The following is a 13,746-nucleotide window of genomic DNA, read 5'->3' as shown; positions in this document are numbered from 1 at the left end:
GGAGATAAATTAGAGATGTTTCGAAAACAATAGCAGCTTTATCCAGAAGATGTGATGAATTGTTTAGGGTGTGTTTGGAAAGCCAGAAAATTGGATTTGGTGTAATTGGGTGGATACATGTTTGGTTGATAAGGTAATTACTTAGTTAGCAGCTAATTTGGTGTAATTGGCAAGGGGTAATACAATTTTCAATTCTCAAGGGGAGTTGTGAAATGCTAGTAACTACATGGTGTAATTACAAGATTACTTTTTAATTTCTTCCTTATATTTTAATTTTAATTTCACGTTTTAATTTATTTTTATTTCTATTATTTTAATTTTTTTATTATTCTAATAGTTTTAAAAAATGTCATTTTTATTTTACATTATTTATATTCATTTCTTAATTTTTTAATTCCTAACATTTACTTCATGTGATTCAATGCAATTGTTCATATTATTTATTTTTTTCATTTATTATGATTGTATTAGTATTCTAATTTTTTAATTAAAGTAGAATTCATTATTGAATAAGGTTATAGACCTACGTTTTTCTTTTATTTTGAATTGTATTTATGTACGTTATGTTGAAGTTGACACGAGTGTTATGTTAACTTTTTTTGTTTGAATTTTGAACTTATGCTATATTTTTGGTTCCAACATATTTGTTTTAATAGTATTGACTGGCAAGTCATTCATTTTTCATTTACAATTGATAGATTATCTTTGTGAAATATTTTAATAATTTTATGACATTATATTTATAATATTAATCTTTTGTCAAACATGCATTACAAGATGTTTATAGAAATTATGTACTTTTAGATTTTATGATTAATATAATTAAAATATACTAATTCAAAATATATATATCAACTATTTTTTCTAATATTAGTTAAGAACATATGTTTATTAATTAATATATTTTCAATAGACAATATATATATCTTAAATGCCTAATTTAATATCATTTATAAATGCCCTTAATAATATTAATTTTTTATTTTTTTATAAAATTAACTTTTATTTTAAAAATTTGACATAACAATGTGGTTACACTTATGCAACCAAACAGTACACTTATAATTACACTGTACAAATACGTCATCACAATTACTTGAATGTGTAATCACTAGGCTGATAGCAACTAGTAAGACCTACAGTTCGTCAACCATATGAGTAGCGCTATCCCATAAATTAAATGTGAAATTGTACTTACTAATTTTGAAAGCTCAAAAGTAGTAGCCCTTGAGGAACTCCTAGAAGCACAAGACCCACAATGCAAAAGGTCATACATAGAAATATTTATTTTAATTTCTAGTCCTCACATGAAATGACACAATCTTTACCTGCAAGCGCCAATATATCCATGTATCATAAACTTAAGTGAACCAAATCTGACACTTACATCTACGTAGATATTACAGATTAGGGTCCCAAGGATCTGATAGAAGATCTTGAGATTATTGTAGACTATCACTGCATAAACCGACCCCAAATAGTTAGCAGCAAACCAGCCTTAGGGTTGGGTAACTTTTCCAAAGAAAAAAAGTCTAATGGTTGGGTAGTATGTTTTCATGTTCAGAAATTTGTGTTCCAATCAAATTGAATCAAATAAACCTACATTACAAAATTCATTGCTCCTAATAGTCCAAGCCAAAACAACGAAGGTAGAAACGTCATTTTTCAAGATAACTAAGTCAAGCCTACTAAATATTCTACTATACAAATAACACTTAATTAAGATGGTGCAGACAGAGAGAGAGAACACAACCATGTTGTTACTGCACTGATGTGTTGTTACTACAAATGAAGAAGAATATAATTTTATTTTACCTCCAAGCTTATATTGCTAATTGTTATAGAGGAACTACTTGATAAAACTAAAATTTTGGAAGTCTAACCTAAAAAGGTTGATATCTATTTAACTTTTCAAGAAAAGGTTGATATTTATTTAAACGAATAATTCAGCTGAAACAATAAGATGCATAGGCTGCGAGGAAAAAAAGGCATTGTCTGAATGATACTTTTGAATGTAAACGTAGATGCCCTTCTATGTACGGAAGGAAACTCGAAACCAAAACGTTAATTATGTCGACTTCTTAATATCTGACATACCAATAAGCTTTTATATATTTTTATGTTTTCAAACAATATTTTTGTATTAATAGTCTATCATTTACTTGCTAAAGACATGTTATACTGTTAGAATTAGCTACTTTTAATTTTACTTATGAATCAAATTGTTTTCACTTCAAATTTGTAAGGCATTTTAAGTGGAATGAAATGCATCCAACTTTAAGTTCCAAATAGGGCTAAAAACACAACTTGAGATAGTAAAATAGCTGCAAATTAGATATTTGTTGCTTAATTGCTTAATTAACATTTAAAAGAAAGTTTATACTTTATCAATAAAGTATCTGATTCCAGCCTAAAAAGAAAAAGTAAGAGTCGTGCACGGATGGGATTTCTCATTAATGGCTCCATAAAGTACAAATGTAGGTGGCTGGATAACGGTCCAATTAACATGACGACGGTTACAAGACAGAGAATTTGTAATGAGAACATAACAAGATCCCAATTGATTGACGCATTAAAAGGCATCTAACTTTTGGAGAGTGGGATAACTAGAACATTTGGCTTAACCTAAAGGCATTGGAAGAAACGATTAATAGCAACTAGCATGACCCCATAGTTCATAGTTGGAAGTTGTACTCATTGTCTTCATATGACGGATATTAAAAGATCTTATGTGTAGCCGATTATCAGAGGAAAATAGAAACAATTAAATAGTTATAAGGTAAAGAGACGTATACAAACCAAATATTAGATGTTACTACTACAATGTAGGTTAAATCCGTTCAAGATGCAAACTCCCTGGGGTTGGTGGGGTTGATGCTTACGTCATACATCAATGGCAGAGCCGGGAATTTGGCGAAGGGTGTGCAAATTTTCTTCTCAATCATCTTAAGGGTGTGCAAAATTAAACATACACTCGCAATAGTTAACATTTAATCTTTTTATAGCTTGATTCAGTACCAGAGGCCTATGATTTAGATATGGAAGTACGCTTATTTAGAGGCTATATACAAAACTAAAACTGTAATCACATAGAAGCACAAATTCGCAGTCCAATATGACCGAGGTGTCTAGCCAAGTGGTATCAGTGAGAGTCTTTCTGTTACACGAAAATGAATCAACTGGACAAGTTAATTAGCTTTGCCATATCAGCAGTTAGTTACGGGCTGTTGAATTAGTTAGAAGTAGTTAGCAAATTAGATTCACTCTCATTTCTTATAAAAGGCATTGTATCTACAAATAAAATCACCAATTGAATAATAATACAGTTTTTCTAATTGAATTCTATTTTCATCTTCTTCCTTAATCCACCCCCATAGCTGATTACTCGAGTTTTCTCCATAAAAACTCCTGTCCAGCTGCTAAAACCCTCGGATTCCACTGTGAATCCCTGCATTTTGGCTACCTCGGATTCCCCTGTGAATCCCTGCATTTTGGCTATCATTGGTATCAGAGCCACTCGGATTCTTGGCCACAATGACAAAATCAACAAGGTCTAATGATAATTCTCCAACTGAAATGGGGGAATTAAGAGAAATGATGCAGAAATTGATTTCAAAAATTGGTGTTCTTAATGGTGCAGTGGCGAAATTGAAGAAATTGAATAAAACGGTGATGGAATTAAAGGAACAACTAGAAGGGAATCGAAAAGATACTAATCCTACCGGAGATGGGATTGAAACTTCAGGGAAAAGACTTTTGAGAGAGAGACAATTGGTGGAAGAGCCCGGAAACAAGAATCCTTTGGGTTACCAACAAAGTATAGCTCGTTACTCTAAACTAGATTTTCTAAGATTTTCTGGAGAGGATGTAAGTTCTTGGTTATTTAGAGTGGAGCAGTTTTTCGAGTTTGAGGAAATTGCCGTGGATCAAAAAGTTGGACTGGCAGCAATACACTTGGAAGGTGAAGCTATTCAGTGGCATCAATCCTTCATGAGGTATAGAGAATACATTCAACCTCCATCTTATTATGAATATGTGGTAGCTTTGGTGGAAAGATTTGGGGCAGGTTCCCAAAGAAGCTAGTTAGTTTTGAATCCTATAATCCTTCTCATTTCTAGCCACAACAAACTTCTATTAAGAAGACATCATATACTTGCAAGGTTCTCGATAAAATGCCTAAAAGAGATTTACATGTAGATTCTCTGGATGGTAGTATTGTTGACATAAACAATGAAACAGGAGAAATTGAAGACTTGTTTCTTAATGTGCTCTCTAGAGATACTGAGAGTGATGTAGATGCTTTGGAAGATTGGTCTCGATAAGGCACCTTCCATGGAAGATAAGAGCAATAAAGGGGATTTTGGAGGCTTTGTTCTCGATGTTCTTTTCATAGAAAATGAGAACAAAGTGTTTGCAACTTCTTTAAACAGTGAAGAAGTTAACTCTAACGAGGATGAGTTGGTGAAAACAAGAAACAAGAAGGATATTGAAGCTGGAGCAGTCGGACTCTTCATGCACTTCCAATTATCTCCTCGAACTCTAAGAAAACTAGAGGATATGGTTTCAGCTAATGAAAAAAAGAAGCATAATGGAGTTAGTGCAAACCAATGGGAATTGGGTAAGTTTTTTATAATAAAGGCCAGCAACAGTTCTTTGATCTCAAATATGGTTGTATTAGGTTCCGAGGGTTGAAAAACACAATCAACAGTAGAACTTGTGATGTTTGTTCAAGAGTTACTTGGAAAGAAGTGCTCTCATGGAAGGCTCGTTCTGATACAATTATTTCCGCGGTCATGACTTCGTGCGACTTATGGTTTGACTTTAAGAGTGATACGATAATTTGGGGCAAAATTTGCTCATGTGAAAGAGCTGAGAAATTGCTCTTTCTAATAATAGATGAAAGACCAATATTAATTGCATGGGATGTGATTGGAAACAAGAAAGTAATAATGTTGAGGATGAGAATGTATGACCATATGGTGTACCTTGTAAACTGTCACATTGCTACACACTTAGGAGTCATCAATTATTAATTCTCTAGATCCTATTTCACTCTTGAGAACAAGGGTGATCTCGACGGGAAGGGATGCACTCAATTTCCACTTTTATAGTTTTCTACGCTTTCACTTGGAAAGACGATTTCGACATCTTTTGAGCAGAATATGGAGAATGGGGGGAGGCAGTTGCTTATGTTATTCCAGTCTCTTGGTCCTTCATTCGGTAAGAAAGGTCCGACAGTTGAAGGAACTGCATCTTCTGGGCGGAATGGACGACCTTTTGCAGTCATCAAAAGCTTGGGACAGACACACAAATATGGTGAAAATGGTTTTAACTTTGGTGAAGCAGGAGATGAAATGACCCGTGTCATTTGGAAATTAATCTAGGATAAGCTCATCTTTCCCTTTGTGGAGTTGGATATAAAATAATTCGATCTTGGCCTTCCTCACCGTGATGCCACGGATGATAAGGTTACAATTGAAAGAGCTAAGGCTAATGTAGCAATTAAGTGTGCAACCATCACTCCAGATGAAGCTCGTATGGAGGAGTTTAACTTGAAGTGTATGTGGAAGAGACCAAATAGGAATATTCTAAATGGTATGGTATTCAGGGAACCAATCCTCTGCAAAAACATCCCTCGACTTGTCCCAGGTTGGTCAAAACCGATATGCATTGGCAGACATGCTTTTGGTGATCAATATCGAGCTACTGATACAGTAATTCAAGGAGCTGGAAAACTCAAATCAGTATTTGTACCAAAAGGGATGGATCAAAAGATCGAGTTCGAGGTTTGCAACTTCGCTGGTTCTGGTGGAGTAGCTCTATCCATGTACAACACGGATGAGTCTATTTGTTCTTTCGCTGAAGCTTCTATGAACATGGCTTACCAAAAGAAATGGCCACTATATCTCAGCACAAAGAATACCATCCTTAAGAAATACGACAAAAGATTCAAGGACATATTCCAGGAAGTTTATGAGTCAAACTGGAAGTTGAAGTTTGAAGAAGCTGGGATCTGATGACTACTTCTTCTGATGGCAAGTCCCCATTGCTCAGATCCAAAAGTTATACTGCAAAGAAGGGCGGTTAAGAAAGAGAATAGAACTGTGGCTCAAGTTTTGCCCAGATGGACAGGATTGTCGGCTGGTGCTGCAACTTGGGAGTACCTTATTGTCCTTCAAGCTAGATTTTATGGTCTTGATCCTTGAGGTCAAGGATCTCTTTGCAGCAGGGAGTACTGTTACACGAAAATGAATCAACTGGACAAGTTAACTAGCTTTGCCATATCGGCAGTTAGTTACGGGCTATTGAATTAGTTAGAAGAAGTTAGCAAATTAGATTCACTCTCATTTCTTATAAAAGGCATTGTATCTACAAATAAAATCATCAATTGAATAATAATACAGTTTTCCTAATTGAATTCTATTTTCATCTTCTTCCTTAATCCACCCCCATAGCTGATTACTCGAGTTTTCTCGGTAAAAACTCCTGTCCAGCTGCTGAATCCTCGGATTCCTCTGTGAATCCCTGCATTTTGGCTATCACTTTCATACATAGGAGTGAGCTCCAATTTCACTATTCCCCTTACCTAGTCAGTTGTCCCTCATACAACCCATAAAAAAGGTCAAGCAATCCAATTTTAGATAATTTATTGGCGAATTAAGATAATTTGAAGCAGAGTTTCAGTATCAGCACAAGCAAACTCCTCAATGCACACAATTTCGCACCCATACCCAAAATAAAAAGGAAATTAAACCTAAATTGAGAATTTGCAAAAAAAAAAAAAGAAAAGAAAAAGGAAAGATCATACCCAATAACGAAGTGAAAGGAACTCAACAGGATTTTCGAAAGGGGAACATCCCAAGCTTATCTCTTGAGCTGCTTTGATCTGGGCAGTTTCGGGGTCTTCACGAGAATCTGGGTCAGAAACACTGATTGCCAAAGCCAATTGAACCTGAAACTCCTCTTCAAAGTAATTAAAGTCAGCGGATTCCGAAGCTGAAGCCGAAACCGAATTCAACTCAAGGGGTTTAGGCAATGCTGATGATGACGACGGCGTCGTTTTAGGGGGCAAAGATGAAGTTGACACAGATTGTACAAGCCGGTTAGTTTGCTGTTGACTCGGATCAATCACAGGAGGTGGAGAGGTGAGATGAGGGGTGTGGTGAGGAGGAGGATCGGCTACACCACCACCGATATGAAGTTTACGGAGTAAATGCTTCATTTTCGACATGGTGAAGTATCATGGAAGGGAGAGAATGCTAAAATACTCTTTATTTTTTGTGAGAGAATTTGGGGAAAGGGGGAAATAGGGTGGGGGGGCTAGAAGGGGGGGTAGAAGGGGGAAGAAGGAAGATTCGGTTAAACTAACTCTTCGTCTTCAAGCTAAGGGGGGAGAGAGAGAAAGAGAAAAGGGGATGGTGATGGAATTAAATTTTATTTTATTTTTTTGGTTAAGGATGGAATTAAATTAAATTAACTGCTCCATGTTTTCATCTCTCTCTTCCCTCCAATAAGAGCTACAACTGAAGTTCGTACATGGTCTTATTTAAAATTATGGTCAATTCACATGTTGGGGTTTTGGGCGGTTGCTACTTTTGCTGAAAGGAAGGTATTTTGGGCGAGTGGGCATAACTATCAAAAAATTAAAATATCGAATTAAATTAATTTGATTTTTTAGATTTTTATTTGAATTTGATTTATTCTTTTATAAATTTGATGTTTCGAATCATTTTTCGGTCATTAAATTTACGTAACCGAGTTTTGGTTTACATTGAAATTTATGATATACATTTAATTTTTAAATTATTAATTTATTAGATTTATTAAATTATTAAATATATTACTGCTAAAGAATAAAGACTGAAGTAGTTACGCCCTAAGTCTTAACGCTAACTCGCTAAGTGCAAACTGTTGACACTTCCCCGAAGATCAATGACCTCTGTCTCTGTCAAGTCTTAACCAGTGGCAACGGCAACCAGTGGCGTACGACAAACGATGGAGAGTCACCAACAACCAACGGCGAATCAGGTAACGTTTTCTTTTTGATTTTTTTTTATTTTTCTTCTTCTTCTTTTCTTTCTTTCTTTCTTTTAATTGATGATTCTGTGAAGACTTAAGAGTCTAATTTTTTTTTCTGAGCGATTTTTTTGATATATTGATTCTATAAGATTAATTTTTTTGATTCTGTGAAGTGAGTTCACTTCACAAAAGAGTGAACACTGTTAATTTTATTTTTTTCTTGTAAAATTTACATAGATGGCTGATGAAAGTCACGTTAGTGCGGCTGGTTCTACTGATAGTATACCTGACAACTCAACTGACACTGTGGATCCAAAGAAAAGGGAAGAAATGGAAACTAGATCAACTGCTTGGGAACATTTTGAAAAGATATTTGAAAATGGTAAACTAGCTAAAGCAAAGTGTTTGCATTGTCATCAAAATTATGATGCTAATTCAACTAAAAATGAAACAAATGGACTGAGACAATATTTGGCAAGATGCAAAATGTATAAGCCTCTGCCCACCCCGTCAAGTAATCAAACATTGTTAAACTTTCAAACAAAGGATTCGTCGAGAGAATATTAAAAATTTTAGCAAGAGGTGGTTAGGAGAGCTTTAGTCGAGATGATAATTGTAGATGAACTACCATTTAACTTTGTAGAAAATGAAGGCTTTAAGAAGTTTATGAGTAAAGTTCAACCTTTATTTCAGATTTCTTCCCGTTGAACAATAACAAGATATTGTTATGATATTAATGGTGGATTGAGACTAAGCTTGAAGAGTCCTTCTCGAGAAATACAACCAAGAATTTGTCTTACTGTAGACACATGAACATTAGTGCAAAGGATTAACTATATGTGTTTGACTACTCACTTTATTGATAGAGATTGGGTGTTTCATAAAAGAATATTGAATTTTTGCTCTATCACTAGTCATAAAGGTGAAAATTTGGCGGGGTGTATTAGTAATTGTTTGCTTGATTGGAATTTGAACAATGTATTCATTGTTACTGTTGATAATGCTTCTTCAAATAATGTTGCAGTTTTAGCTTTGTCTAAAAAATTAGATATGTGGAGAACCAATGTGACGGATGGTAAGCATCTCTATGTGAGATGTATAGCTCACATACTTAATCTAATTGTGCAAGATGGTTTGAAGGAAATTGGTCCTTCTATCAAACGGGTAAGGCAAATATGTTAGATTCTCTCCTACAAGAACAAGAAACTTCACGAAAAATTGTGAAACGCAAAAGATAAAATGTAGTAAGATGTTATCATTAGATATGCCTACTAGGTGGAATTCCACCTATTTGATGTTGGAGGCAACATAAAAGTTTGAGAAGGTTTTTGAGAGGTTTGATCATTATGATGATAACTTTAATTCTTATCTTGCTACTGATGTTTATGAAGATAACAGTGTTGCAGGTTTAATCCATAGTGATGATTAGGTAAGTGTGAGGAGTGTCATAAAGTTTTTTGAAATATTTTATGAGCTTACCTCAAAGGTTTCAGGTTCACGGTATATCACTTGTAATATTTATTTTGAGGATATATGTGAACTAGATGCTTATTTGAAAGTGTGTATGACAAGTGATGATGTTGAGTTGCGCAAAATGGCTATGGAGATGAAAGAAAAGTTTAAGACTTATTAAGAGACTCCTGAAAAGATGAACAAAATAAATTTTATTACTTTTGTGTTGGATTCTCGTAATAAGTTTAAGTATGTTAGCTTTGCACTTGAAGAGTTATTAGGGAAAGAAACGGGAAAAAAAGTTAATGATAAAGTAGAAACTTATTTGAAGGATTTGTCTGCTTGCTATGTAAGAAAATATTCAAAAGGTTCTAAAAATAATTCAGGATAGACTTCATCCGAATCATCTGGATCTGATTCTCATCTAATTTTGGTATTCCTTTAAGTTTGAAAACAAATACTTTGAGGAATAAGTTTCACATGAAGAAAAAGTTGAAAGGCTGTTGTAGTATTGGAGGTACTAAATCAAAGTTGGATAAATATCTTAGTGAAGACCAAGAGCCTGTGCCTGAGCCTGGATCTGAATCTGAACTGAGGATTTAATATCCTAAATTAGTGGAAAGTTAATTCTCCCAGGTTTCCTATCCTTTCACAGTTGGCTCATGATGTATTAGCTATTCCAATATCAAGTATGGCATCGAAATGTGCATTTAGCACAGTCGATCGTATTCTTGATCCAAAAGTTCATTGACTTCTAAGTATGTGCAATGCCTTATTTGTGTTCAAGATTAGCTTAGACAAGAGACTACTCCTATTTGTGTTGAAGAAAATTTGGAGTTTCTTGAGAAAATTGAACTTGGTAAGACTTTATTTTTTTTAATGTGTTTTTGCAAAAAAAAAAAAATATATAGTTATTTGAGTTGTAATTTAACATATTTGTTTAAATTATTTTTAGAGATGGCAAATAGTAGACGAGACTCTTGCATTGTTGATGTATAATTATGATTTGCTAGTACTTAATAGTTGTGGTGATGGGTGAGCTCAATACTTTATTTGTTTGCTTACATCCTTTTATCTTGTAAATTGTAAGTTATATTCTAACTTTTGATTTTATGTTGAAGGGTCAAGTGATGCCTCATAAACCTAAAGCATACTCGGCTATTTGGGAACATTATGAGGTAGTTCAAGATGATGGAGAAGTGTGTAACGCAAGATGCTTGAAATATGACTTAATCCTTAATTGTCATCCGAAAACATGTGGCACATTTTCTTTGTGTAAGAATTTGGAGACATGTCTTATTAGAGACGAGAAGAAGTTGATTTATATTTAAAGTTCAAACACTTGAGATGATTCGCCCTAGTTGTATTTTAGCTTTTAACACTTATTATTGGATTGTTGCTACAACTAATTTTTTTAATTTGTGGGTTGCTACTGTTTAGCCTTTTATTGGTGTATTTATGGTTATTTTTAAACTTTAAAGTGCATATTTAAAAGCATCGAATTGCTCCATGTTGTTGTTGGCTTGTTGTTGTTATCTTGAACAAAAAGGCTCATTTGTTGATTGTGTGTACATTTCTATCATCATTGAAATGCTCTTTTGGTGGTTATGTGTACAACTCTAGAATACTTCTTTGGCGATTAAATTCTTTGAAATCACAAGCATGGCATCAGTTTGTTGTTTGTTCTGCTATATTTTCCTCGATTGGGATCATTTTATTATCTTTTCCAGGTTAAAACTATAATATTATAGTATTGTGTTTAACTTTATAACCCTGTTCTTATGTTTAGTTCTTGACTTCTTCTGGTATTAAATCTGACCACATTGGTTTAACTTAGATGGAGCGTTGAAGGCTTCAACTTCAATCATGCGAAGGTCATTATACTAACTCTTGATTTTCAATTTGAAAGCATGTGAAATTATGAAGACGACCATTTATATTCCCTATCGAAAAAGGTTATATGGTGGCCATTTATACGCAAAGGTCATTATATTAACTTGGATGGAGCATTGAAGGCTTCAACTTGAATCATGCAAAGGTCATTATACTAACTCTTGATTTTCAGTTTGAAAGCATGTGAAATTGTGAATACGGCTATTTATATTTTCCTATCGAAAAAGGTAATATGGTGGTCATTTATATGCAAAGGTCGTTATATTAACTTGGATGGAGCGTCGAAGCATGTTGGTAATAGTGTGAAAGTTGTTGAATCCCTGCTTACTGAAAAATTCAAGGACGAGTTTAATGTTTATGAGTTAAGTTCTAACTTCTAAAGAATAAATGATGAAATATTACTTCGAACTAGAAGAAGTTCGTTAACGAAATACAATCTGAACAAAATTTCTCAACTACACTTGTAAGAAGAAGTCAATTACAGTATGTAAATTGTAAAAAAAAAAAAAATTCAGGCCGAATTTAACAAATAGAATTTAACCTATGCCCAAAATCAAAAAACCAAAATTATATTATCGAAATCAAACCGAACCTAAATAGCATAAATTGAACTAAATCAAACTAATTTGGTTTGGTTTTCGGTACGCATAAATTAACACCAAAAATAAAAAAAAAAAACTAAACAGAAATGCTGAACACCCACCCCTAATTTTGGGTATTTTGTATATTATAAATTTGGTTTATTGATTTTTTTATTTTAAAACATACTATTTAAAATAATAATTAATTAAATAAGATATTTTTTATTGATTTTCGATTAACACTAAGTGATCCTTAATGATTTGATTTTCAGTTTAACCAATAAGAAATAAATTTCTCTAAATTTTTTGTTCCTTTCTCATATTTTCATTTGTTCATAATATAAATTTAATACATTCACTAAATTCAATTGAATAAGGCTTTCTTCATACTAATTTCTACTCATGTGTTTGTAAGAGTAGTCCTCGATCCCTAAAGTCATATATACCACATGGTCATTTGAAATTTATGATCATTTAAAACCATAACTCCAAGCTTTGATTTTTTGGTTTGCTATAGGTATTGAGTATTGCACAATTAAGATATTAACGAATCTATGTCAAGACATGTTTCGTAGATGGGGATTCTTTTATGTGTGATTATATTAGGAAAACCAATAGATCAATGTCCTATGTCTTCTTGGAGAAGTTGTTAACTAGCATGCAATATTTTCTTATTTCTTAAATAAGGGTGTTGAAGCAGTTTGAGAGGAGAGAACTCAGAATCGAGAAGTGAGAAGGTCATGGTGGTGAAAAATAGTGAGGTGAGTGCTCTAGTTTGAGATAACTAAATATTGTTGTAACACCTCATACATACATACTATGTGTTGAACCTATAGAACGTGATGAATATGGATGACTGGTGTAACATTAATGAGGATGTGAGGTCATACTCAACATCGTATTGGTATTTGGATTCCAACATATCTAACCACTCATCGATTTGAGTCTGATAGAAGAAGTTATGCACGTTTTATTTAAAGAGAGAATATTTTTTAAGTTTTTGCACAACAACAGGGAACACAATCTAGTGGCTAACACTCTAAAGTACACCCCAATGGGCACTGTGTCACACTGCCTGCTGCATTTCTATACTTGGTCATTTTCTCTCTCAACTCTCGTTTTCAATTGGTATCAGTTAAACTAAGAAAGCCCCCATAATGAACTTAATAATAATGAAAGATGTGAATGTTAAGGTCAACCTATGGTTAAGGTTAGCTGATACGCCCAAATTATAAGTCTCTTACGAGAATGTAAGCGGTCGCTGTCAAATATAGAACCCAACTCGGTTGGGTGTCGAATCCCACAGGGAATACTGTGCTCACTAAGTGTCATAGTTGTTATTAGACTATTGATCAGAGTTTCTTAACCAAAATGGGGGTTTGGTTTCTCTTTAATTTGTAAAATGATAAATTGTAACAAGATTCGTTCAACTAATGATTTTCTCCTTATTTTGTAACTTTATGAGATTAATCAAACCAAGTTTATGATCACCAAAATGCCAACATCATCTAGGTTGTGAATTATTTATGAATTCCACTTAAAAAATTCAATTGCAAGAAAGGTTAAATCCTATTCTATATCCATTAGTTTCTCAACCTAAATGGATAAATTATCCTATAATTCTCTCAAACTCATAGGATGCCTTATTCTTTCAACCTAGTTCTCATGTAAGCTAATCATATTAGGGCATTAGCTATTACTCTAAAGGTTAAGGCCCTTAGAATTCATGTAAACACCTTCTTTTCCCTACCAACGCTTTTCTCTCAGACAAGTGGTGTTCTAGGGCTTACTCTTCAAGTTT

General features: G+C 33.7%; 2 protein-coding genes across 2 annotated transcripts; one reads left to right on the top strand and one right to left on the bottom strand.

Moving 5' to 3' along the window:
* Positions 1–940: 940 nt before the first annotated feature.
* On the bottom strand, positions 941–7,501 carry LOC124886371 (serine/threonine-protein kinase EDR1-like). The gene is made up of 2 exons (XM_047394314.1): positions 6,809–7,501; positions 941–1,328 (listed from the first exon to the last, which is right to left on the bottom strand). Exons 1-2 carry the CDS (start codon positions 7,229–7,231, stop codon positions 1,290–1,292), a joined length of 462 nt encoding a protein of 153 aa, XP_047250270.1. The 5' UTR covers positions 7,232–7,501; the 3' UTR covers positions 941–1,289.
* Positions 5,324–6,032, top strand: LOC107838889 (isocitrate dehydrogenase [NADP]-like). Its single transcript, XM_047394313.1, has one exon. It carries the CDS (start codon positions 5,538–5,540, stop codon positions 6,015–6,017), a length of 480 nt encoding a protein of 159 aa, XP_047250269.1. The 5' UTR covers positions 5,324–5,537; the 3' UTR covers positions 6,018–6,032.
* Positions 7,502–13,746: the final 6,245 nt, after the last annotated feature.

This window comes from Capsicum annuum, chromosome 8 (genome assembly GCF_002878395.1).
Source record: "Capsicum annuum cultivar UCD-10X-F1 chromosome 8, UCD10Xv1.1, whole genome shotgun sequence".
In the NCBI taxonomy this organism is placed as follows: Eukaryota; Viridiplantae; Streptophyta; class Magnoliopsida; order Solanales; family Solanaceae; genus Capsicum; species Capsicum annuum.
Note: the sequence above shows the minus strand (reverse complement) of the source record. Positions and strands in the feature narration are given on the sequence as shown.

Coding starts and splice junctions, on each gene's coding strand:
- LOC107838889 (XM_047394313.1), top strand. CDS start 5,538: ATGGAGGAGTTTAACTTGAAGTGTATGTGGAAGAGACCAAATAGGAAT.
- LOC124886371 (XM_047394314.1), bottom strand. CDS start 7,231: ATGTCGAAAATGAAGCATTTACTCCGTAAACTTCATATCGGTGGTGGT. Junction 1,329..6,808: donor TCCTTTCACTTCGTTATTGG/GTATGATCTTTC, acceptor TGGCGCTTGCAG/GTAAAGATTGTGTCATTTCA.